This window comes from Drosophila serrata, unplaced genomic scaffold (genome assembly GCF_035046125.1).
Source record: "Drosophila serrata isolate PLE 108 unplaced genomic scaffold, ASM3504612v1 contig_228, whole genome shotgun sequence".
Lineage (NCBI taxonomy): Eukaryota > Metazoa > Arthropoda > Insecta > Diptera > Drosophilidae > Drosophila > Drosophila serrata.
The window spans coordinates 1493546-1517730 of record NW_028257126.1 but is presented as its reverse complement, the minus strand read 5'-3'; the positions used below and the strand labels follow the sequence as shown (position 1 = coordinate 1517730).

General features: G+C 36.3%; 4 protein-coding genes and 1 long non-coding RNA gene across 8 annotated transcripts; 3 read left to right on the top strand and 2 right to left on the bottom strand.

Annotated features, from left to right (window-relative positions):
* The first annotated feature begins 1481 nt into the window (after window positions 1–1481).
* LOC110187839 (uncharacterized) lies at window positions 1482–5011 on the top strand. The gene is made up of 3 exons (XR_002319903.2): window positions 1482–1791; window positions 2396–2424; window positions 2500–5011. It is a non-coding gene; the product is annotated as an uncharacterized LOC110187839 (long non-coding RNA).
* Window positions 5012–14689: 9678 nt separating this feature from the next.
* On the bottom strand, window positions 14690–18459 carry LOC110187668 (uncharacterized). The gene is made up of 6 exons (XM_020957088.2): window positions 17946–18459; window positions 16971–17318; window positions 16573–16691; window positions 15923–16492; window positions 15289–15638; window positions 14690–15143 (listed from the first exon to the last, which is right to left on the bottom strand). The coding sequence occupies exons 2-6, from the start codon at window positions 17184–17186 to the stop codon at window positions 15043–15045; spliced, it is 1356 nt and encodes a 451-aa protein (XP_020812747.2). The 5' UTR covers window positions 17187–17318; window positions 17946–18459; the 3' UTR covers window positions 14690–15042.
* A 937-nt stretch (window positions 18460–19396) lies between these two features.
* Window positions 19397–20909, top strand: MED31 (mediator complex subunit 31). 3 transcript variants are annotated; one of them, XM_020957093.2, is made up of 4 exons: window positions 19412–19526; window positions 19810–19962; window positions 20107–20196; window positions 20366–20909. In XM_020957093.2, exons 2-4 carry the CDS (start codon window positions 19935–19937, stop codon window positions 20860–20862), a joined length of 615 nt encoding a protein of 204 aa, XP_020812752.1. In that variant the 5' UTR covers window positions 19412–19526; window positions 19810–19934; the 3' UTR covers window positions 20863–20909. The 3 variants fall into 3 exon arrangements, with proteins under 3 accessions (XP_020812753.1, XP_020812752.1, XP_020812751.1); XM_020957092.2 differs by having other exon boundaries at window positions 19413–19526; window positions 19768–19962; XM_020957094.2 differs by lacking the exon at window positions 19810–19962 and having other exon boundaries at window positions 19397–19526.
* Window positions 19477–22330, top strand: slx1 (structure-specific endonuclease subunit SLX1). Its single transcript, XM_020957089.2, has 2 exons — window positions 19477–19526; window positions 21270–22330. Exons 1-2 carry the CDS (start codon window positions 19514–19516, stop codon window positions 22172–22174), a joined length of 918 nt encoding a protein of 305 aa, XP_020812748.1. The 5' UTR covers window positions 19477–19513; the 3' UTR covers window positions 22175–22330.
* Window positions 22202–23548, bottom strand: Dlip2 (Dorsal interacting protein 2). Of its 2 annotated transcripts, none has more exons than XM_086830030.1 (3): window positions 23026–23548; window positions 22682–22970; window positions 22202–22584 (listed from the first exon to the last, which is right to left on the bottom strand). In XM_086830030.1, the coding sequence occupies exons 1-3, from the start codon at window positions 23441–23443 to the stop codon at window positions 22569–22571; spliced, it is 723 nt and encodes a 240-aa protein (XP_086686156.1). In that variant the 5' UTR covers window positions 23444–23548; the 3' UTR covers window positions 22202–22568. The 2 variants fall into 2 exon arrangements, with proteins under 2 accessions (XP_086686156.1, XP_020812749.2); XM_020957090.2 differs by having other exon boundaries at window positions 22202–22439.
* Between the last annotated feature and the right edge of the window lie 637 nt (window positions 23549–24185).

Here is a 24185-nt window from a genome sequence, read left to right as displayed (position 1 = left end):
GTGTCTTTTAAACCGGAAAATCTTTTCCCGATTCTTAGCGCTACCTATCGATGAGGCTCCTTTAAGGTGCTGCACAATGCTGAGGTCCTGAACGATATTGCTTTTCCTTCCCTATCTCCGGAAGGAAAAGCTAATTGGTGAGCAGCAGATGTTTCCGTTACTATATTTTTTTAAATTTTAGTTGTTTCTCTTACATATGAATACTTGTAAAAAAACTTCTAGGTCCATACTTTAAATCATGATAAACTTAAATTTTTTTTTTTAATATTTATGCTTTTGAAGGGTATCATAATTTTAGCCAGAAGTATGCAACGCAGTGAACGAAATATTTCCGACCCCATAAAGTATATATATTCTTGATCAGCATCAAAAGCCGAGTCGATCTAATCCTTCGATTATGTCCGTCTGTCCTTCTGCCCGTTAAAAAAAAAAAAATAAAAACTTTCCCGTTTTCAAGATTTTGCAGATTTTCATAAAATTTTAGATATAGCCATTTTATATTATTTAAAAATTTCGGTTAAAATCTTATATTAATCTATTTTATCATAGATCGAGAACAATTAAAAATTTAACTTTTAACTTTTTTAGTTTTTAACATACTTTTATCAAACTTGAGATTTTTGGTTTTCATTTTATGAAAATCGTGAGACTATGTATATCATATACCTAAATGTAATAAAAGTTGTTTTTTTAAATAAATATATATAATTTATATTGTATTAATTCCAAGTGATCGAACCTTATGTGTGCCGAAGTAAGCTTCCATTCTTTTTATTTTAAGTTATACAGAAAAAATATTTGTTAATTGTTATTTTTTTTTTTTTTTTTTTTGTATAGTAAATTTAAGTAAACCTGTACATAAAAAGTAAAAAATAAATACAAGTTATTTATGAATTCATTTAAATGATTGTAAAATAATTGTGCCGCTAATTGTATATATAATTTTGCGATATTTGCAATTAGAAAATAAATTACAAAAAGAAGAGTTAAGAAGTGATAGACATTGGATTAGAGATTAATATATTAAAACAAATTAAAGAAAAAGTGAAAGATAAGTCAATAGATAGATGATGAAATATTACAGAAAAAAAAATTGACTGATTAGTTGATAGAGATTTTGTGACATTTTAATAACAAATTGATAATTATTCTGCATTCCTCCAAATTGTTAAAGAGTTCGACAGTCACAGCATTGAGATCATTGAGGTTTTAGGGTTAACCCTTTTTTGGAACTTATATTACAATTTTATTCTAAGAATGTAGTTTCTTGGCTTATGTTTTTAATATACAATTAATAATAGTTAACAGTTATTTGTCCCGAAAGTGTGTATAGATGCATATATCATTGAGGTCACTTAAAAGAAATATTTGTTTCATCAGAAGTATAATTTAATTAATTCGAATTATTCAGAGAAAACTGGAAACGATAACTAACCGCAATATAACACTTCAGACGACAACAAGTAGCTTGATTTTAACTTAGTATAGTCAAAAGTGTGAACAAGTGAACAAGCCTCCCGGGAAAATTTTTTTTACAAATATGCCATTAAATTTAATAGAAAAATGGCTACGCCTTTGCCTTATACTACGCGTACAGCCTGCGCTTTTTTTTTTTTGTTTTGATAATCCCGCCCGTGTGAAACATGACGAAAATTGTATTAAAGGCAAGGAAGAGATCAGGCATTGCAAAAAAAAATTGCAGACCTGCCAGATCAAAACCGGATAGAGGTCGATGATATTAGTCAGCGCACAGTGTGTCATTTCACCAAAAAAGTTCAAACTTCAAGTCAGGTGAGCATAATATATTAAATATATACATTTTTAGTTAATATAACACACAAAAAAATGCATGCTTTTTTACATAAATACACAAATAAAATTAATGTTGTACAATAGTGTTGTTCAAAAATGGCATACACAATATGGACCTCATTTTCGATTAAACTACTTTCAAAAACCCAATTAACGTTTTCATCTTTCCTTTTTTTAATTCCGATTTTATAAATAAATAGTTCAAATTTATCTCACTATTCGTCACTTTTAGGTTTAAAAATCCCACTGTATAACGCTTAAAATGTAAATTAAAAAACAAGTTCTAGCCCAGAACAAAAAGTATTGCGAAAAGTAGAAATATATTTTCCCTCCAAAAACCGGTCGTTTGACTTTTCCCTCACATTCTTTTTCATAGGGACTTCCCCTCATTCCTTACAGAGAGCCTTTAGAGTTATTGTTAAATTGTTATTTATTTTGGCTAAACAAAACTGTAAATCTTTTTACCCAAAGTTCTTTTGACTAAAATAGGTTTTTGTTTTGTAAATAAACCAAAATTTATTTTGTTTTAAATAAATACATACAATACATTGACACCTTTAGTTCTTCTCTTTTTTATTTCCAGATTAAAGATGAAATATATCTCAATAAAAGGTAGTTTCTTAAATTAATTTTAAATATATCAATGTTAAAGGGATTTTATTATAAGTCTCAAATATTTCTTGACAGATACTTGGAGGTCGCGGCAATGGAAGTTCGACTGTGTGTTGGATATCAATACTCTCTTTCGGGAACTTAAGGGAATTGAAAAAATGGCTGACGTGAGTGAGAGATTTAGAAGCATGGCGGGGAGCGAAAAAATTATCGATGACTTATCGATGCATCGATGTTTTCATCGATGTTTTGGCACCTCTAGAGTCTGGCTTAATGAAAAATTTTCGGGCGGCCTCACTAGATCGGTACTTCAACTTGAAATTGCTCTATTCTTGGAAGTTGGTAAATCAGTGCATGGCAAAATTAAACTTATAAACATTGAGGAAAATTAAATCTAGCAACATAAAACTATAAAATGTGACTAATATTGAGATCAGCAAAGAAAAAAATTGTGATTAACCACCCCCACCTCCCGCCCAACCGTCCGAGGGGCGCGGTTGTGTGAATTGCATGAATTGCTTCCTTGCAATTGCCAAATTATTAACCATTTTATAAACTACAAAGCAGTACAATTGTTGCTATTTGGTATAACATAGAACGACAATTAGCACGATAGCAATAAGTGTTTTTGTTTATTGCGGAGGCTTACATGTTATCGAAGTAAAAAGTTGTAATCGAAACTTAAAATCGTAAAGGCTTTATCTACATCGAACTCTCTGACTACAAATTTCAAACTACAGTGATTTACCACGAAGGAACCTTTCTACATGTTTATCGGGGTATATGGATATAGAGCTGAACTTGCAGATACGGGCTCTGCACTTAACTGTAAATAAGGCTACGTAAAATGAAGCTTTACTGTAGTAGGCTAGACTGTTAAACCTATGTATGTATATTAAGACTATGTTATACCCATGTTAAGCCGATGTAAAGATCATGTTGAACGAGAGAACATTCTAGATTAGCGAGTATTAAGCGTCGTTTCTGATCTTCCACACTAGGAAAAGTAAATTACTTAGGAAATTAGGAGTCTACTAGAGTAATCTAAGGGTCAGTGTCCACAGCTAGGCTCCGGAGGGCAAACAGCAAAAAGTTCTTTTGGACAGATTCAATGGGATTACTATAAACATCAATTTCAGAATTCTAGACACAAGAACTCCAGAATAGGATACTTCAATATAGGGCGAACTAACGAAGCAAAAAGGGTCTTTGTTACATAAGAAGAAGTAAGAAAAGTTTAACTTCATCAGCATACATGAGTATACTGGCTTAACACGCTGAAGATCCAGACTAGGAGAGCTTTCGTTTAAGGTGGGACTGAAGATTAAGTTTGAACTGTTCATAGCGAAGGAATATATCTGATTTGAAGTTGTTGAAAATATCGGTGATGGCCTTATCAGAGTTTGCTGTAGTATTATTGATTTAAATGGAGAAGGGATATAAATTGGGTTTATAGAACTGTTTTGGGTCCTGCGCAAACTGAACCTTACAACAAATCAAATAATTTGTATAGCACTTAGCGTTAAACACGGTAAAGTTCGCCCGAGCTTTAAAATAACTAGAGGTAACATTTTATATCTATTATAAAGCCTAAAGATTTTACACCTTTTAGGCGTGTCAGCTCTTTATTAAGATGGTTTATTAGAAACCAACGGATGGGTTACCGGAACACATAAAGAACACATGGCATTGTAAAAAATGGCCGGCGCGGTTGCCATAACAGAGCATATGTAAATTAAATTAGGATATTAAGGTATTTAGCCTTTAAATGAGAGCTTTTCAAAAACAGCGGACTTTGTAAGCTATTCAATCAGATTACCTTTCTAAAACAGTACCCGTATTGATAGTCACTTCGAAAGTTAAATGGTAAGGATCTTCAAGTTGCGTCAATGGAGAAACTCTAAGGCCTACAGGATCAGAAACGAAACATAGATCTAGCAAGCGGTTAAAAGAATTATAGACATGGTTAACATGAGATATGTACATATATCAAGCATGCGATCAGTCAATTATGCTGTGCCGCAGTCTGGAGGACATATTTCACACTATCAGAAGACCAATCAAGATCCTACTTAACATTTTCGGCCAGGGTCTTGCCTTGTATATATGTAGGTCAGGCCATCTCATAATCCGCCTTCGGTCTGGCGCAATAAACTTAAGCAATTTTGTGCCACTTTCTGATCGTTTCTTCATCATCGTGCACATTGTAAGCTGCTTAAAACTTAAAAAAATGCATTACCAATATTTTTTAACGCAATTTGCTAAGTATTTTCTAACTTAACTTCCGGTGCCTCCCAAGAAACCAAATGGAACGAAGAAATAACGACTTTTTTATTTAATACTTTAAATTATTATTTAATTCTACTATTTAGTACTTTAAATAAATATTTAATACTTTAAAACTTTAACGATTAAAATGAAATTAATGAACTGATGAACTTATTATAATATATGGAAATTATAAAATGAAAATATATACACATATACATATTTATATTTTATATTATATATTTTTTATAAATGTTATAAGAAAAAACCCAAAAAGAATCAATAAATTTTTCAGTGAAAATGTATCTTAAACAATAAATTGTTTGTTTTCAGATCTTCTCACTATTAGCAATATCATCATTAAAATTACTAAGTGCGCGCACTCTTCGAATTAATTCAAGAAATATATTGAAAATATAAAAGCAATTTAAAACCTCCGATAATCCAAAGACCACCAAAAACATGAAAGTTTCAAAGGAATGCATGACTAAATTGCAGAAAAAGTTTCGGAGAAGTCTTTGCACTAACAATTTCAATGGGGTAGTGAAGCACCGACGACAACGAAATGTAATCCAGCATTTGCCAATGCATTTGGTCTCTGACGAACCAATGGATATTGTTGAATCTTCTCTAAAGCCTCAAGATAACAAACTGCCGGAACTTATGGAAGTGGACCCCGATCCAGAACTAACGATTCCTCAATATCTTTATGAGCCTCGATACCAAAGTGATTGTGTTGTAAATATTTATAAAAAAAAAACCAAAGGAAAACGATTTAAAAGCACAAGCAGAGAGAATAGGCTATGTTTAATTCCAAGCCAAAAGAATTTAAATTCGTTGAGTCTTACTATACTTCTATCTTCCAAAAATGTTCTACATAAAAAGGCAAAATTCCTGCAGTAAATCCAATAAACTGTGCCTTTTTTTTTTTTTTTTTTTTTAGTTATTTAAAATTTAATTACTTTTTTTTAATTGGCAGATCCAATGTTTCCCCCCTTAAAATAAAATAGGCAACAGTCAATGTTAAAAAAAAACCTTATTCACCAAATATAACAAATTATTAGAAATATACAAATGTTGACAGTATGTAAATATTACTTATAAAATGTTAAATTACTTGATGTTAGGTAGAGGTGGTGGAGGTATTCAAAATTTTAAAATATATTAATGTACTCTTGTTAATACATATACCTATCTAAACGTATTTCAAAAAATGTTACCAAGAAAAAAAACTGTAAGTGGCAAAATACCCAATTCTCAAATTAAAAACCTGTCCGTTGCAATTTTTATACCCTTGCAGGGTATTATAATTTCAGTCAGAAGTTTGCAACGCAGTAAAGAGGCACCTCCGACTATATAAAGTATATATATTCTTGATCAGTATCAACAGCCGAGTCGATCTAGCCATGTCCGTCAGTCCGTCTGTCCGTCTGTCCTTCTGTCCGTCTGTCTGTTTCTACGCAAACTAGTCTCTCAGTTTTAAAGCTATCTGAATGAAACATTGTAGTTAGCCTTCTATATACTCTCACTCGTATATATGTCGGAACGGGCCGGATCGGACTACTATATCATATAGCTGCCATAGGAATGATCGGAAAATTTTTACAAAAAAAATTTTAACTTTTTCAGTTTTCAATAGAATTGGATCAAATTTGTGATATAGCCATTTTACTATACTCTACAATTTTCTATAAAATTTTATGAAAATCGGACTACTATATCATATAGCTCTCATAGGACCGATCGAGAAATCAAAACAATTAAATTTATAACTTTTTCAGTTTTCAGTTTTTCATCAAATTTGAGGTATATTTTGTATCAAATTTCATGAATATCGGACGACTGTATCATATACATGGGTGCCATACAAACGGTCGTTTATTGTGGAGGAAATGTGAATGTAAAATTGCAAATATAATATGTATAGGTGAATGAAATGAAAGCAGGTATTACTTCATTGTTTTTTAACACAAATATATATATTTTATATTGTATGTAAACTTCGGCGTGCCGAAGTTAGCTTCCTTTCTTGTTTTATTTAATTTTTTTTTAGTTAACAACCTAGTTTCTAAAATCGTTGACAAAGGAAATATTAAATCCGAATAAAGACTTCTCGAATATGAAGATTTAGTTAGATAAATTACCAGATATTGTCCGATCGCTTAGAAATTATTCAGGAAACAAAACTGAATATTCATCATGGAAAAAAGGTTCAATGAAAACAAAATGGTTTCACCTAAATATTACATAATCTTCTTAGCAATTAGCAATAAAACAATTAGGCTCAGAGCTCGAAAGAAATTCAAAATCAAAACAGTTCTTGCTTTTTTTTCCTAAAAAATAAGAATACAACTAATACAAGAGGAAATAAATAATATAATAGACGCAATTACATGGGCAAAATCAAACGCAAATCATTTGTATTTACAACCACAGAAACCACAATAATAGAAGATATCTTCAGAAAAGAAAATAACTTATTTTTGAATGGAGAAGAATTACTAGAGTTTCCTAAGGTCAAATTAGCCACAAATGGTAACGACCTCCCATACATTATTAGCTTACCAACCATTAAAACAGACAACTGCAGAACACTATAAAATTAAAGCAATAAAGAAAGCCAAATTATAAATGATATAAAACACGAAAATTTGTTAAAATGTAAGAAACAACTATTTGCAATAAGAGAACCATGAGAATCCCATAATGATAAGACTGTTTGTAACTCAGAAAAATTGTTAGATTTAGGTAACGATACTTGTGTAACTGCACTGCTAAATTTAAGAGAACCCGAATGTAAGATGATTAACAATCAGCACATACCAGCCTTTGAGGAGATACTGCCAGGCACCATACTACTGAACGATTTTAATGGACCAGTATCTCTGGATGGAAAGGAGCTAAAGCTAGATGGCTCTTTTATCATACAATACCGAAACTCAATGGTTACTATTGGCGAGGTGACGTACAAATCAAGAGAAATCAACATGGCCGAACCAGAACCTCCAACTTATGGGAGAAAAAAATTAAACTCGAGCAAGTTCTCTTACTTCGAATGATCAAAGAATAAAGCATCAACAACACAAAAGTGATCGAGAAACTAAGAAGCAATGCAACAATATCAGCTTCTGTTAGCTATGGAGCTACCATCATCCTCCTGATAGTAATAATAGGCATGGCCACAGCACTCCTACGAAAACGTAAACAGAACAACCGCTCCTCTTCCGGAAATGCAAGAAAACCCTACACAACCCGGACCGGTACTCTCTTACGTTGCGACCGAGGTCAGTCCCGTTTAAGGAGGGAAGAGATAACAACCTATTTTCTAAAATCGTTGACAAAGAAGATGCAAGCTCAGTACATATGCCGCAACCGGGTAAAGAAAAAAGAAGTTCAATTTACTACCAACTCAGGAAACTTCCGGATTAGTGTTCCCACGGTCGCTTTTTTTTTGAATACGCTACAATATTGACGTTTCACAAGTTTTGACTACATACATCAATAATATATATATGACTTATGGGGACGGAAAGACTCCTTCACTGCGTTTTAAGCTTCTGACTGAATTTATGATACCCAGCAAGGGTATAAATATTCGCATTCCTTGGGTCGATATTATTACAACCAACAGTTTTAAAAACTCAAAACTTAGACAAAAATACATTAATTTCGATTCCGAAAACTGTTCTGTGCTAGTTTTTAATAAGTTAACAAGTCTGCATACTCAAATTGAAATTTTAAAATATTTAAATTTATGTCAATTTTTCAAGATGTTAAATGGTTTTTTAACAATAAAATTAAAAAAAAAAAAAATTTCAAAAAATTTTGTTTCCTTTTTTTATACTTAGAAAGATTCCCCTGTTCATACTGATCAATAAACTGACTCCTTCACTGCGTTTTAAGTATCTTACTAAAACGACAACAGCATACACGGGCTAAATATGAAATTCTTTTAGCTCTATGCTGCTAAAATGTTGCTTTCCTTTTGCTCTGCTCCTGGGCATCGTAAAACATAAAAATACATGAAGTTGGCACACGTTTTTAAAAAGCTAAAATTACGCAAATTTTGCTTGGAAAATAGCTATAATTCCCGCTAGCCGCTAGTTCACAATTTATCCCGCATTTAGGTCCGCCAGATCTAGTGGGAAAATAGCTAGCACAGTGGGACATTTTACGCAAAAAGATCTTACTTTTACACTGGTGGGCATAATATGAACATCCTATTAAGTACATAAAAGACTGTTCGTTTTTACTCAGTTTTAGAAATAGTATTAGTAAGGCGGTAGGCCTCATTAAAATTATCTCAAAGATAAAAAATAGCCTGATTTATTTTATAATTAGTGATGGAAATAGTATTCCTACCTTTTTTAAATACAACGAAAATATATAGCAACTATTTATAGCCGATTAATTAAATGAGTAAACCGTAATATTATACCGTAATATTCGCCACTGTATGGCACTGCAAGTTTAATTCAAAAACAAGTTTCAGCATAAAAAGATGAATCTTGCAATAACAATAAAACACCTATGTATACTCCTTCCAAAATCGGTCGGTTGTGTAATTCCTTTAAATTTCCGCCATTAACACTATCTATTATTCCTTAAGAGAGAATCAAAGAGCGTTCAGAGATTTTATTTTTTTTTTTTCGCCCAATATTTAATTCATCATTGAGTTCATTAGTGTTAAAAAATGAATTCACTCCTAAATGCGCGTCCCTAGAATTAAGGTAAATATATTCATGTCTGTTATTTGAGATAATGGGTTAAATAATGTTTATATTTATACATTCTAGAGATTATAGTCTTTATACTTAATTAAATAAATTATAAATTATGAGAGAGTTTTTAAATTAAATTTAATTTAAAACATATCACAAATCATTAGAATATCTGATAAGGAATTTAACAATCAAACATTATTTTAACAGGTACTTGAAGTCAGAGCTTTGGAAGTTCGACTATGTATGTGGTAGGTATCAATGCTCTCTTTAGGGAACTTAAGAGAAATTAGAATTGGCAACACAGTGACATTTGCGGCGTACAGATGTGCGTAAGATCAGACACATGCCAAAAGCCGCCTGCTTTGGCTCATAGGAACTTGATCAAAGGCTGAAAAGAGTGTAGACACAGAAAAAAAATGTAGCAAGAAACGGGGGTTTGGTGCGACGCACTGATGTCATGGCTATAAGCGGTCAAGAAACAAAGGATTTTATATTCTCCTCGAACGGTCGGCGGACCTGATTAGTAATTGAAGTTAGCCTTGGACTTACCGGGGTCTTCTTTTGCCAAGTGCAATATGTTTGAAATTGTCCAAAAACATTAAAGTCTGCAAGGAAAGAGTTTGGAACAACGGACCTAAGGCTAACAATCACTTGGAGCCCGGATAAAAAAAAAAGAAAAGCTGTTTTTATCATCGCAAAATAAATAAATATAATCGTACTTAAATTATATCTGCTTAACATGTCTGTTCCATTGATATTTGTACATATGAAACATTTATGTATATTGATGTGTGAAAAAGTTAAACTCATATAATATCGAATTAGCAATTAACAAATTTTTAATTATAATAAAATATGTATGTATTGGCACATAATAGTATTTCAATAATGGCAGTATTATAGCTTAAATCTAAACAACATTTTCAAGATTCCCATTTTATTCTGCCGACTATGGCAAAATGCACAAAAATACTATTCAACTATTCCAGTATATGTAAGATTTTTATTAAAGCTTAACGAAATTACTACAAAAATTTTAATAAATAAAAAAAAATAATATTAAAAAACAAATAATTTTAAATATTGATATCATTTTTATATGTTCAGCTTTATGCCTATGTATATATATATATATATATATATATATATATATATATATATATATATATATATATATATATATATATATATATATATGTGTTATTCTTCTCTGTGTTCCGAATATGCAATAAAAGGAAAAATAAGTAATTTAAATGTAAAAGTAAATATTATATTTTCAATCAATTATGAATCCAATTACCCATTATTAATATAAAATACAACACATATTCTGAGCTCTAAGCTATATAATTTATTTAGTTTATTTGTTTATTTTTCATACGAGATACTAATTTTCACTTTTTTCTTGTATTCAATATTTAATTGAGCAAGACGTTTCTTAATATAAAATAATGAGAATGTATCCCCTTACAGTTTGTGATTACGTCATAGAACATCAATTGAATTCGGTAAAAAAATAAAATAAAAAAAAGAAGAGATGAAAAACTTTCTCATATAAATTGACAGCTATATGATGTATGTAATATTCTTAATTTTGATGCAATATCTGAGTATGCTTGTGTTTATATTGCATCGTAGTTTGGCATGTGCGATCAAGACCTTTATTCTTCATTTATACAAGTATACCTCTAAGGCTGAGAGTCTAATTTGCTGGCTTTGTAGTTGATGCAAATTAAAATATGTATATGTATATGTTATGTAATTCATGGGTTTGACCCCATTACTATGTTGAAATTATTTACTTAAATTAGAGTAATCTGCAAGGGGAAGACGGGGAATTTCTGATTGACATCACAGCAAAAAAATACAAAAAACTGCTAATCACTCAATTGTTAACTGAAGCACACTTTTACAAAAACGACAGTCTTCCACTTATTTATTCTGCCCCCAAAGGGCGCGAGGGTGAACATATATTATATTGTATGTGAATACGTGTGCCACAGACAGTCTGTCATTCAACACTTTGCCGCTTCATTAGCCAACAGACAACAGCCAAGTGGCCCAAACTGCCTGATTACAATACAAATGTCATTCGGCAAATTTGCTGTGATGGTGAAAGGAAAAGCACTTGCTTTCTTTACCTACATATTTCAAGGAAAACGTAAACAGAATAATGTTTATGGAAATCCGATTAAATAAAAAAGGACAAATTTGAAGTTACGAAAAACACTGGCAAACAGGGAAGTCGACTTTTGGGGTCTGCGGGTAAATACCAAAGCAACAAAAACAAACCGAAAAACCAAAGCAGCCACCGTGGCTCACGGGGCGTATGTGTGATGGACAGCTGGCTGACTTTGTTCTTGTTGATTTTGGCACGCTTCTTGTGTTGTTCTTGCACTCATTGTTTGCTATTTGCCGTCGACGCACGTGCCATTAAGCCAGCAACCACCCACCACCCCCACGGCACCTGCTCGGCAATCATGTATGTAATTGATAAAAGGATTTTCGTTGCTCACAATTTGGCGAGCCTGAATAAGCCTTTTTGGAGAACACCTCAAATCATTAGCAAGGCAAATTTATGCAACGCAAAAAAGAAATCTTGATTGGAATTTATGTGTAAACCGAAAGCGTAAAGCATACACTGCCAAAAATGCCGGCTTTATCGAACTCAAGATTGTAGTTTTGAAGTCCATTATGTACAGTAAAACTGAATTTGTAAGCAACATCAAAGACATGCCTTTTCTCCTTGCCTAAATCAGATAAATATTTGTATTTTTACACCCTTGCTGGGTATTATAATTTCAATGCTGTGAAGGAACCATTTCCGACCCTATAAGTCAAGTGATCAAGAATAATCAGCATTAATAGTCGATTCGATCAAGTCAACTCAGGCATTACCAGTATTTTCAACATATTATATTGACAAACATTTTAATTTTTTAAATTGATTTTTTTGGCTTAGTAATGGCCTTTTTAAACTTTGATGTCGAAAACATTATTATTTACCGATAGATATAGCATATTTTAAGCTTAGATGGATTTCCGATTCAATCCTCTAGGGATACATATAACCTCCGGAATCCCGAAGTTAGTTTGCTTTCTTGTTTCTTTTTTCATAAACAATTAACCTTTCCAAATTGTTTGGTTCCTCCTAAACTGAATAAATTATTATTAAATTTGGATTATTATTTTTGTAATTTATTTATTAAGTTCTTATGATTTTACCTATATACATTATTTTCAAAATCCTTTTTAGCGACTTTTTCAAGTGTCCAGCATCCACTCAGCTGTGTAGTTTTTAACTTAGACATACAGCAAGCGAATTAACTACCGCAAAATGGTTTTCCCGGCTTGTAATCCGCCAGCCGAAAAGGGAAAGGACGCAGGACCAAAGACGCTGCCACCTGCCACCTGCCACCTTTTCTGTGTGCTCCGCGCAGATTAGTCAAATTGGTTTTCGCCGTCCCTCCGTTGCTAGGCAGATTCCCATGTTCACGCCCCGAGATCAACTCCGCGACAGCCTCAAGTTAGCCGCTGATGGCCAAGTTATTTACTTTCCGAGCCCCGAGAGCCATTCACGTCTGCCAAGGCTGACAAATTGAGGGCTTCACTTTGATGGCAACAAAGGATGTTGAAGGCAGGACCAGTGTTGGCATCATTTTGCAAGCGACAAAAATGTCGATTTAAGGTTTAAAATTAAATACTTACCGCCCTTTTTAATAATTTCTTTACTTTTTTCCTTTAGATATATAGTAAATAAAAATCCTACTTCACTCCTTTTCCCTATAGGATAAATGTATATAGTATATTGTTAATGCAGTAATTTGTCGTCAATTCATCTTGGATTTTTTACAAAATGCAGCTATAAATATAGACCAAACCATAAAATGGAAATTGTCGAAAAAGAAGGACGCCAGTCTTGACTCAAACTGTAGCTGGACCCTGATTAACCCAAGGGTGAGCAACCCTTAGCTTAGTCCCAGGGAAAAAACTGCGAAAGGTTCGCTCATAAATTGTGCTCAACTTGGAATTGAATTGTCTAATTAGGCGGGCCTAGCAACATTTGCTAATTGCTTATAAATTGTTAACTGCTTTCCAACAGCTGACAGGCGACAAAGGGTTAATGACGACGACTGCCAAAGGATCCCAGAGGGGAAACACAGGATATCCACACGCATCCTTCATCGTGGCCAAGGCAATTAGCAAGCGAAACAAATGACCATTTTGTGTTAATTAGCGGATTGCCTTCCGTTTTCGGGTGGTATGGGTGATTTTGGCTTTGGATTGTGGCTCCTGGGCCCCCCAGTTCCTCGGTGGTGATGACTGACGGTTGGCGGTGGATTTGGTGTGTTTGCCTTGTTGCGGTTGATTAGCATTGACAACTAATCGTATTGACCCTGTTAAGGTACTCGAACTTAATAGCCTTCGAGCTCTGATTAAGATTGAGTTAGTGGGAAATTGACAGCCCGTCTAAAACGAATTGCAAGGTGGGGAGTTTCATGATTGGAAAAATTTAATTAAAGCGCCAAACCCAATCTCCGGTACCCTTCCAACACCAAGAACTGCAATCAATCACAAAAATTAGAAATATTCACTTAAGTCTCGTGGTGAAAAGAGACGGGAAAGAAGAGACAAAAGAAATGGTACAAAAGCAAATGGTATGGGTAGGAGAGAAGTGGAAAATGCTTCAGGTGCTTCGTCGACTAAAATAACTTACCCTCACTGATAGGGGCTAACTGACCGGAGAAAACCAACAGATAAAGAAATCGGCAAACAATTCGATTTCCTTTCCTATTTGATATTTATACGATCTTAAAATACCAACTGAGTAAAGAACAGTTAATGCAACGGACTCAATTGAAAACAGTAGTTAATTGCTTTGAAGTCAATTGTTCTTTTTTCGACACGGAAAATAATTGACAGGAGTCTGGGTCCCTGTCCCAGTCTACATATGTCTTGCTTTTCCACTCCACATCCCTACTTCGTTACGAAAATATTCACAAACACAATATATGTACCCTGCGCATTATGTACTTGCATATATGTGTAAAGGAAAAAATATATTTATCTTTGGAACCCACAAAGCGGAGATTGGAGTATTGGCTGTGACTCGGCCAGAAAACTTTTCATTCTCCAATCGCTTGCACACACTTCCGTTCACTTGTCGATTTCCGGCGTAAGAAGAATGTGCTCTTTGCGTAGAACTAACGACTGCAATAAGCCAAAACAAAACCGCCAATAGCAATGTCCGTAAAAAACACAATTGTCTTTGGTTTTCTAGTTTGAGCAATGATTAATATGTATTTCGGGAAAAGCGATTAACAATATCATTGATCGATCAACAAACTTCTCGGGTTGATGTACTTTTAGTATGAGAGCATGCCATATGTATGTACACGAAAACTTAAGGATTGTTCGCAAAAACATCGCTAAGTTAAATGGCTCTTCGTGAGCACGTAATGTTAGAATGGATAATCAGCTTAAAATACAACTATTAACTATGGGTTAACCTTATGCTAAGACGCTAAGAGAAATAGTCTGCTCAATATCCGGTGGTTGCATTTCTCCTCCTCGAAATTCCACTCGACTTCCCGAGTGGCCACATCTTCGGTCCACCGATATCAGTTTACTTTAGCAGGTAATCCATCTCTGATTTGGTGGTGGACATATACACATCCAGCTCCTTGTCCAAATCTTCGCGCTTCACCTCTGGGCGCTGGGGTTTGCCTAGTGAAGAGAGTGAAAGAAACACTATTAGCAAGAGTCGTCGATTGGAATTTGAAAAGAATTATTGAATTAAATTAGTATTTTTAAGTGCCGATGCCCAGAGATCCAGTCCGGTTACTCTCCTGGCCACTTTTCACGCTTTTACCTGTGGACGGCTTGCGACTACGACTGCGTCCCCGGCGAGCCTGTTGCTGCGGTCCCGGGCCCTGTTTGCCTTTTATGGCCATCTTTCCCTTGCCATTCTTGTTGGTGTTACCATTTCTGTTGATATTCTTATTGTTATTGGTGTTGTTATTCCCCTTGGCAGCGGCCGGATTGCGTCCACGTCGCTGGCGAGGGTTGGCCCGGCGGCCCGGTGTAGTAGCAGCGGCATCGGCAGCGGCAGCAGCTACAGCGGCAGCGCGATTGCGTGAGCGTGAGCGACGCGCAGAGGCGGGAGCAGAGCCCGTAGCAGCACCACCCCTAGCAGCAGCAGTAGCGTTCCTGGTAGCAGATCTATAAAGAAAAAAGGAATAAAAGACCATGAGGATTTGTTCACCAAAGATTCACAAAGTGCAAAATAATGATCGGAATTTCATTTAAATTCTTTAGTTCAATTAATGATTTATGCATCAAATCTAAGACGAAATAATGAGACAACAAGAAAAAGAACTGTTCCATCTATTGCTTGTATTCTAGTATTTATGATTCACCGATTACTAGGACTATTAATTAATGAATATTAATCAATAAGTATAAATCATCGCTAACGAATTGAGTATATTTTTTTCTTAGCTTACCTTCCGCGTTGTGGTCCCCGACGTCCAGCGAGGGAGGCCGATATGCCCCTTTTCTGGGTGTTCTGGGCTTTGCCGCGCTTCTCGACTCGCCCACCGGCTACGCCCCGAAGCTGGCTCGATGCCCTCCGCTGTTTTGGGACATTGGTTTGATTTGACTGGCCGGGGCGAAGGCCCAAACGGTACTTGACCGATAGACGCTGCTTGACCGGGACACGCCCCTGGGCAGAACGGTCACGATTGCCCCCGCGATTGCGGCTTTGGGACCGCCCAACGCTGCTTCGTCCACGGCTCTGGGAACGACCTCTTTCTACCCGCTGTGCCTGCGGCAGCCTGGAACGGGATCTAGAACGCGAGCGACCGCGTAATGTCTGCTGCTGCTGCTGCTGCTGCTGCTGTCGCTGACGGCGCTCGACGCGCTCTGCTGCGCCGCCTACTGAAGGCCGACGTTGTCCCAGGCGCTGACGGAGTCCACCGCCACCACCTCCGCCAGAAGCGGGTAAGCGGCGGGCAGCGCTGCCGCTGCGACGATTGCGACCAATATTTCCATTAGCCACGAGATCGGCGCGCATCCTGAGCGATTAACGGAGAAGTACAGAGATGTTGCAGTGGATTGGGTTTGCTTTAGCGCGATTATAGACGGAGATGCTTACGTTGCTACCCGGGTCACATTGTTGGACCGAATGGGCCTTCCATTGGGCGCCAGGCGCATCGACTTGACGCCGCCGACGCGTGCTCCGCGTCCGTTCACGGCCGTGTTCCGTAAGCTTCTCTGTAAGGAGGCATAAGGTTGTGGATGGATTTTTTGGTTTCAATACGCTGCTGCACAGTGTTGGAGTTCAAGTTCAAAGGAGAGAGAGATAGAGAGAGTCTGAGAGGCTGGAGAAAGTTCGGGGTTCACGCAGAAGGCGCAAATTATCTCAACAGCAATGTCCGACTCCATCTCCTCCAAGATTAGTCCAAGCAACTGCTTTCCACTAGCGGAATCTGCTCTGTATCTGCTCGTGTTTGTATTGTTCGGATTTTTGTTTTTTGTTTAGGAGACACGTACGCGCTTTAGCTTGAGGGCCGTCTGGACGGTGTGCCGACGCTTGAACTCCTGCAGCAAGCGGGAGTTGGCCGCCGAAATGCCCGGATTCCCGGGGTTACTGTCCACAATGCGGCGGCTCCTGCTTCTGGAGCGGCTGCGTCCGCGTCCCTGCGGCTGCGGCTTCTGCGTCTGCATCTGGGTGAAGCGCTCGTTCAGTGAAATTCCAGTGTGCACCATGATTAATTAATTTGATTCGACTTTGTAATCTATAACTCGATCCTTTAAAATCTTTGATTTTTTCTTTAGTTTTTGTTTTGACAGTTGAACTGCCTCGAACGATGACTTGCCGGGTTGAAACTTGGTTTGCAACTGAAAAAACAAAGGGAAATGCGTTGAGTTTTATATTCGAACAGGTAGAAAGGCAACTAGGATGTAATATGTGATATATTCAGGTAGCTCAAGGGCAGGTTATGCCAGCCAGCTGACAGCCATAAACGCTAAGCTCACGCAAAGGTTTCCTTCTAAAATCCATCAATAAATCTGCAGCTGCTTGCAGCAGAAGGGTAGACATGTGGAAAATCAAATAGTAGCAACCCTCTATGAATACTACAGTGGCGGCCATCGAATTATATATGTACATATGTGTTACCATGTCAAGATATGTCAAAGATTATATTTTATTGAAGATGTAGTAGTTATTAATATTATATATTTCGAATTTACAAAGATATATTGTTATTTCTTACTCATCTATTTATTTGTTATTTATTCCTATTTGTATATTGGTAATATTATTTCGAACTCGACTGTATACCACCAAATATATGTATGTTTGTATGGTTGCCTGCTAGCACTCAACATTGTATTCTAATTATAGTATTGCTTGAATATGAAATTTTTGACGCGAGAGGCTGAATCACTACCGGAATTGGGGTCATATTTATTTATACGAAACTCCAATTATATAAAGATAATTATATTTTGATTTCTACTCACTTTTTTGACGCCTTTTGCGTCGCAGCTTCTATCCCCTGGCCTGGAACTGGAGGCTTGCAGAAGTCTCCTTTTTCCAGTCTGGTTGTGCTTCTTACAACTTAAAATCAATGTATATTGGTGATTTGTCTTTGGAATATTGTTTTTGCCGTAAATTTGTATCAATTAACTACGTTTTTCGGATGCAATAAAGTTTTTTCCACGCAGTCTGCTAACAAAGTTATTGGCGAAAATGTACAGGCAATTCAGTAGAATGGTGGAATTCCTAACGCGTCCATCCCAAACTGCGGAAAATACTATATTTGATGTTCATAATATAAGGGGTAGTCTACGGTGAGCGTATAACACCATTTCAAAACAGAGTGAACAAGCGATATTATGTATTGTTTTTCGTTTCCTATACGGATAAATAAATTCGTGTATTTTATAGTAATTGAGTTATTCAGTCGTATATTGCGCAAAATTAAACTATGTAGAGTAAAACTTTAATACAGGATTAAAGAACACTTTAAAAAAATACTATATTTGGTGTTCATAATATTAGGGGTAGTCTGCGGTGAGTGTATAACACCATTTTAAAACAGAGTGAACGAGCGAAATGATGTATTGGGTTTTCATTTCCTATACGGAAAAATATATTGGTGTATTTTGTAGTAATTGGGTTATTCAGTCGTAGATTGCGCAACATTAAACTATGTAAAACTTAAATAAATAAATTAATAACACGTTCTGTATCAATACTTTTTTAATTGATCCAGTGGTCAAATATCCCTAAACATTTCAGAAAGCTTTAGTAAACTAATTTTTTCAGCTTATGGGCATTTCTTCAGAAAGGTCCACCGCGGCAAAGAAATTAAACGTTCTTTGAAACGAGTATTTTTTGATAAAGATTACAAGAATTTTTTATTTTCTAAAAATCTATTTGATAACAATGTCTTAACCAAAAGAATTTTGCTTTACTTTTGCTTTCTTATATCACACAGAAAATGCAAATATTCAATATAAAATGTAAAAGGACATATGTAAATATGCGATTACAAATATCCGTTATTTGAATTATCGCTTTCTAAAATGTCTAAAATTGAATTTAAAAATTAACTACTCAATAATTTAAAGTCAAACAAAATACATTATTAAGATAAATTATTGCATAATTAATTTAAATTCATTGCATTACAATTTTAATCACCTTTCACTGAAATCAAAGCTTGAACTGGCTTCTTACAAATGTAACTTCTGTTTTTGTCGCGTGCGAATGCAGTACATTTTAGTGAATATCTTGAAAATGAACAAGGGTCCAAAATCGATCTTAGCGCCAACTATTGTGTAACCAAGAGCTATAAATTTGAAATTCTGTAAAGTTAAAATAAAGTCTTGGCAGTGTTCAATTTCTCACCGTTCCTCTCCGACGCTAACTCATCGGCGCTAGTTTGAGGACATGGAATATTCCGCTAAATAAAATACTAAACCGTGATTAGCTTGCATTGATATTTACGCCATCCCTGGACTCTGATAACGAGCTTGAGGCCCTGACAGCCGCAAAAGCAGGGTTGTCGCCACCGTCAGCTATAATGAACTCCTACGGTTTGTAGACAGAATTAAAACTTAAATTTAACTGCTTTCCCACAAGAAATCACCAACACAAAAGGAGCGACAGCCTGCCGCCATTGCCCAGCCGTCCTGTCGATCATTTAACGAGCCGCTTTTTGTTCGCTATTTCCATTCTTTGCCCCCTTTAACTCGCCGCGTCCCATACGTTTTGTTCTTGCATTTTGCACAGTGTATATTATTATTATTATTATTTATTTGTGTGTTATTTGTTTAGTGTGAATTTTCGTTTTCTATATTCGATTCGATGGTGCACCAGAACACACAGCCACATCCACATAGCACCACACTGAAAGAAAGACAACCCAGAAACCCAACCCGACACCGAAACTGAATAGACGCAAAGACCGAACCAACGAGACCCTTTCCACAAACAAGTCCAAAATGGCCAAAATGTACGGAAAGGGTAAGAGTAAGTAATCGCCAAACACGGTCACTTTTCCATTGCAAAAACTAACATCAACTGACACACCGCCTAGCATGCAAAAAGTCTTTTGATAATTGCTTTATTTTCTTACAACACCGATTGTAATGCTTCCCCATATTTTTCCTGTAGCGGCGATCGAGTCGGAGGAGCAGCAAAAGCGGCGATGGCAGATTGAGCTAGAGTTCGTGCAGTGCCTGTCCAACCCAAACTATCTTAACTGTAAGTATACTTTCTTAAATATCCTTATTATTGGCAGATAATGCTAATGGTTAGACGGGTGTAGACTGTGATTTCAATAATACTATAAGCACTAAACTAAGAAAATATTTTAAGTGAGAAACTCGAGAACATTATTAACAACATTAATAAATAAAACTCTATTCCACAGTCCTTGCCCAACGTGGATTCTTCAAGGACCAGTCGTTCATCAACTACCTGAAGTATCTGCAGTACTGGAAGGAGCCGGACTATGCCAAATACCTCATGTACCCAATGTGCCTCTACTTCCTCGACTTGCTGCAGTACGAACATTTTCGGCGCGAGATAGTCAATTCGCAGTGCTGCAAATTCATAGATGATCAGGCCATTTTGCAATGGCAACACTACACTCGGAAACGGATCAAGCTCATCGAGAATGTAAATGCCGCCCAGCAGCAGCAACTGCAACAACAGCAGCAAGCAAACGGCGGCGAGGCAGCAACGGGAGGCGAAGCGCCAGCTGCAACTCCCAATGGGAATGGAGCAGCTGCCACAACCGATGGCAGCCAACAGGCATCGACCACCGCTTCTCAGGCTGTTCAGGGTCAAACAGGGAATCCCCAGCAGCAGCAGCAACAAATCAATGGTTTGGCCTCAGGGGCCAACATCAAACTTGAATTAAACTAGCTTCCAGCAAAAAAAAATTACCAATAAATTAGTCTAAGAACAAGGAGCATGATGTCCGTTTTATTTAAAAGGACTTTAATAAGAACTTTTCGAGATTTCATTATATTTTAAAATGCTAAAAGCATTGATAATTGTGTACTGTGCTTCTAGTGTTCGTTTTAACAACAACTGATGGTAAACGATTTGGATGAGTCCTGGCCCATAGTATGGGAACAAAATGAAATACGCAACTTAATGCAGAAATCTTAAAATTAAAAACATATATTGCTGATATTATATTAATATGAATGAGTATTATCGCAAGCTGATGTCTCCTTTTGATGTTGATTGATTTTTGGTTGGTTTCAGTCCCCTTCTCCTCTTTACAGTCGACCAATGATTAATCAAAGCTTTCTCTAAATTTACAGACACTCAGGATAAAGCTTCGGTGGAGCGTGAGGATGAAACCACAGCTTGGAAAGGTCACTTTTACGGCGTATACTTACTCTGCAGCCAGAGCCTGGATCCACGCTACCGGGGCAAATGTTATGTGGGTTTCACAGTAAATCCGCAACGTCGGATCCGACAGCACAACCGTGGATGCGACTTTGGGGGAGCCAAGAAAACCAGCCGAAAAGGACCCTGGCAGATGGTGATGATTGTGCACGGCTTCCCCAACAACATTGTGGCTCTGCAGTTCGAGTGGGCGTGGCAGCAGCCATCACTTTCCACCCGGCTAAAGATTTTTCCGGAATTGAAGCGCAAAAAGCCCAGGGAAGCCCACTTTGACTATAACTTTAGGATTCTAAGTCGAATGCTGTGCGTGGGGCCGTGGAATCGGTTAACTCTGACGGTTCGCTGGCTGGAAACGGATTACGAGAGGGGATTTGAAGTGTCACTTCCGAAACAAATTGAAATTGTTAGTGGTAAAGTTACCGTTACCGCCTCGCAGCGTAAAATAGGCGGCACTGTAGGTGCTCCTACTCCGGTTGCCTGGGCACCCGAGTGTCATTTGTGCATGCAGGGTATCGATCAGCCGGAGCGATCCCGTTTGGGCTGTACGAATGTCACTTGTCGGCTCACATGTCATATGTTATGCCTGGCAAACTATCTTTTGGGAGATGAACCCGGTCACTATATCCCAGTTGGAGGAGAATGCCCGCTGTGCGAGACTCGTCTTAGTTGGTCGGGCCTACTTCAGCGAAAGCGTCTGCTATTGGGCTTGCCCGAGGAGCTGCAGGATCGAGATGAGGCAGAGGAGGATCCAAGCGATGGACCCGACGTGGATAGCGATGTCGAGGAGATAGAGTCGGAATGTGAATCGAACAATTGAGACTACATTACTGCAGTATTTCAAATATTTCTCTGAATTTTAAAAACGCTTAAATATATTATTTGTTAAATTCGAACTTTTCCTTAAAAAGTACACAAATTCTTACACAACTAAATGTATGCTTATCTTAAAATAAACAGTCTTAGTTCTAAAGTAGCAGGTTCATCTGGTTTTCTGAAGCTAGCTAATCTGGAAATATACATATGTGCTTTTTTGGGATCCTATGCTTTCTTAATCGGCTTGTTTCTGGAAAATATCAGAGCTTCTGAAAATGAGAGTTATCGGATGATTAAATCATACAACTAAATGTATGAAATGTATGTGTAGGTAAATGATTAATCCGAATTTGTATACATGTTTTATATCATTTCTATTAGCTTTCCTTTTCATTTGATCAAATTGAATAATTTCTTAATGATTTAATTGTAAACGGCAATGATTTAATTAATTTATATATATTATTTTAATATTATTGTAAGTAGACTTAATTTTAAAAATTATATTTACCCTTTCAGACATTCAGACACTTGATCCTTTATATTTTGGAGGGTCCGCCGGTAATCTTTTACCAGCTTGGACATCTTTCGCTTTTCAAGCATATAAAACTCCATCGACATTTGAACGTACTCCTGGCCTTTAAACTGGAACACGGACACTTCGGAGGTATCGATAGATTCCATTTGCTCCGGGTCCGAATCCGTAGAACAACTTTTCGTAGTTGGAGATTCAATAGCAACAGGAGCGGCGCTTGTTGATTCCCTCGAGCGCTTGGCGGGAGGCGATTCCGTGTTGTTTTCTACAAAATTGATTTAGAACATTAATTGTCCATAGCAATGATCAAATACACTTACTTTTCGCCATCATATCAGTTTTGGGTTCCTTTGATTTGTTCACAGAGCTTTTTACAGCCTCCTGTATCAGTTCATCCAGCTCATCGTCGCTCACATTGGTGGAGAAGTCTTCCTGCGCTGCGCAGTACTCTTCTTTTGGGTCGGGATCCTTGTTCTTTGTATAGGGAATTGGAATTGCCTCGCCCACAAGCATCGTTCGGTTCCTGTTGCTCGATATAAACTTGGTATCAAAGTGCTTTGAACATAAAAACAGCTGGTTCTTCGAAATCTTTGGATGCACCTGGGCATTCTCTAACCAGATGCGGGCCCTCTCCGGGTTTTTGGGAAAAGAGAAGATTGTCCATTGCCCTTTAGTTGGCGTGCTGCCGACGACAGAGTAGGAATAGCCACAATCTTTGTAGACGCACAATTTATACATTTTCCTTAATTCGTAAATTTTAGGGTTGTTGAAAATACATAAAAATATCAATATATCGATATCTTTTCTCAAAATGATATATTTATATTGTGATATTTTGTTTGCTCAAATATCGGTGTTGGGATATTTTTTTGATATTATCAATGATATTAACAATGTTTAAAAAAACTGGCTGTTATTTAAAATTTTGCATCTTAAACGTCTATATAACCATTTTATACGTTTACAGATACATGGGGTAGAATTCTCATGTAGGGAGTAAAATTCAATAACATGGTAAATTAACAGAATTCTCTCTCGTTGGCTTTTGGGTGAGCGTAATTAAAGAAATTCTCTGTCGTTGGCTGTTGAGTGTGAGGCTGTCACTTCAGCCTTTTCCGCCAACTCTGGCTTTTTTGAAAAATTAGACCCGGGAAAAAATGAGAATTGCGAGAAGCGGAAATTCTGGATTTTTGTAGTTGTAGTTTGTTTTTTCCGTTTTTTTTTTAACATATCATCATTGGGAAAGAAAGGGTAGCAGTTTTTATACAAATATAACATCCGCATGTAAGAGTCTCACAAATTAACCACTTGGGTGGCAGGTATTTTGATTAGGGTAGTTGAAAATAGATCAAAAAAATTTTAACTGATATTTAATATTATTACTATTATTATTTTTAGACAAAAAATACGAATTTTTGTAAATATCCAAAAACCCTACTTTATATATCTTTCGTATTTCGTAAAATATTTTTGGGAGACG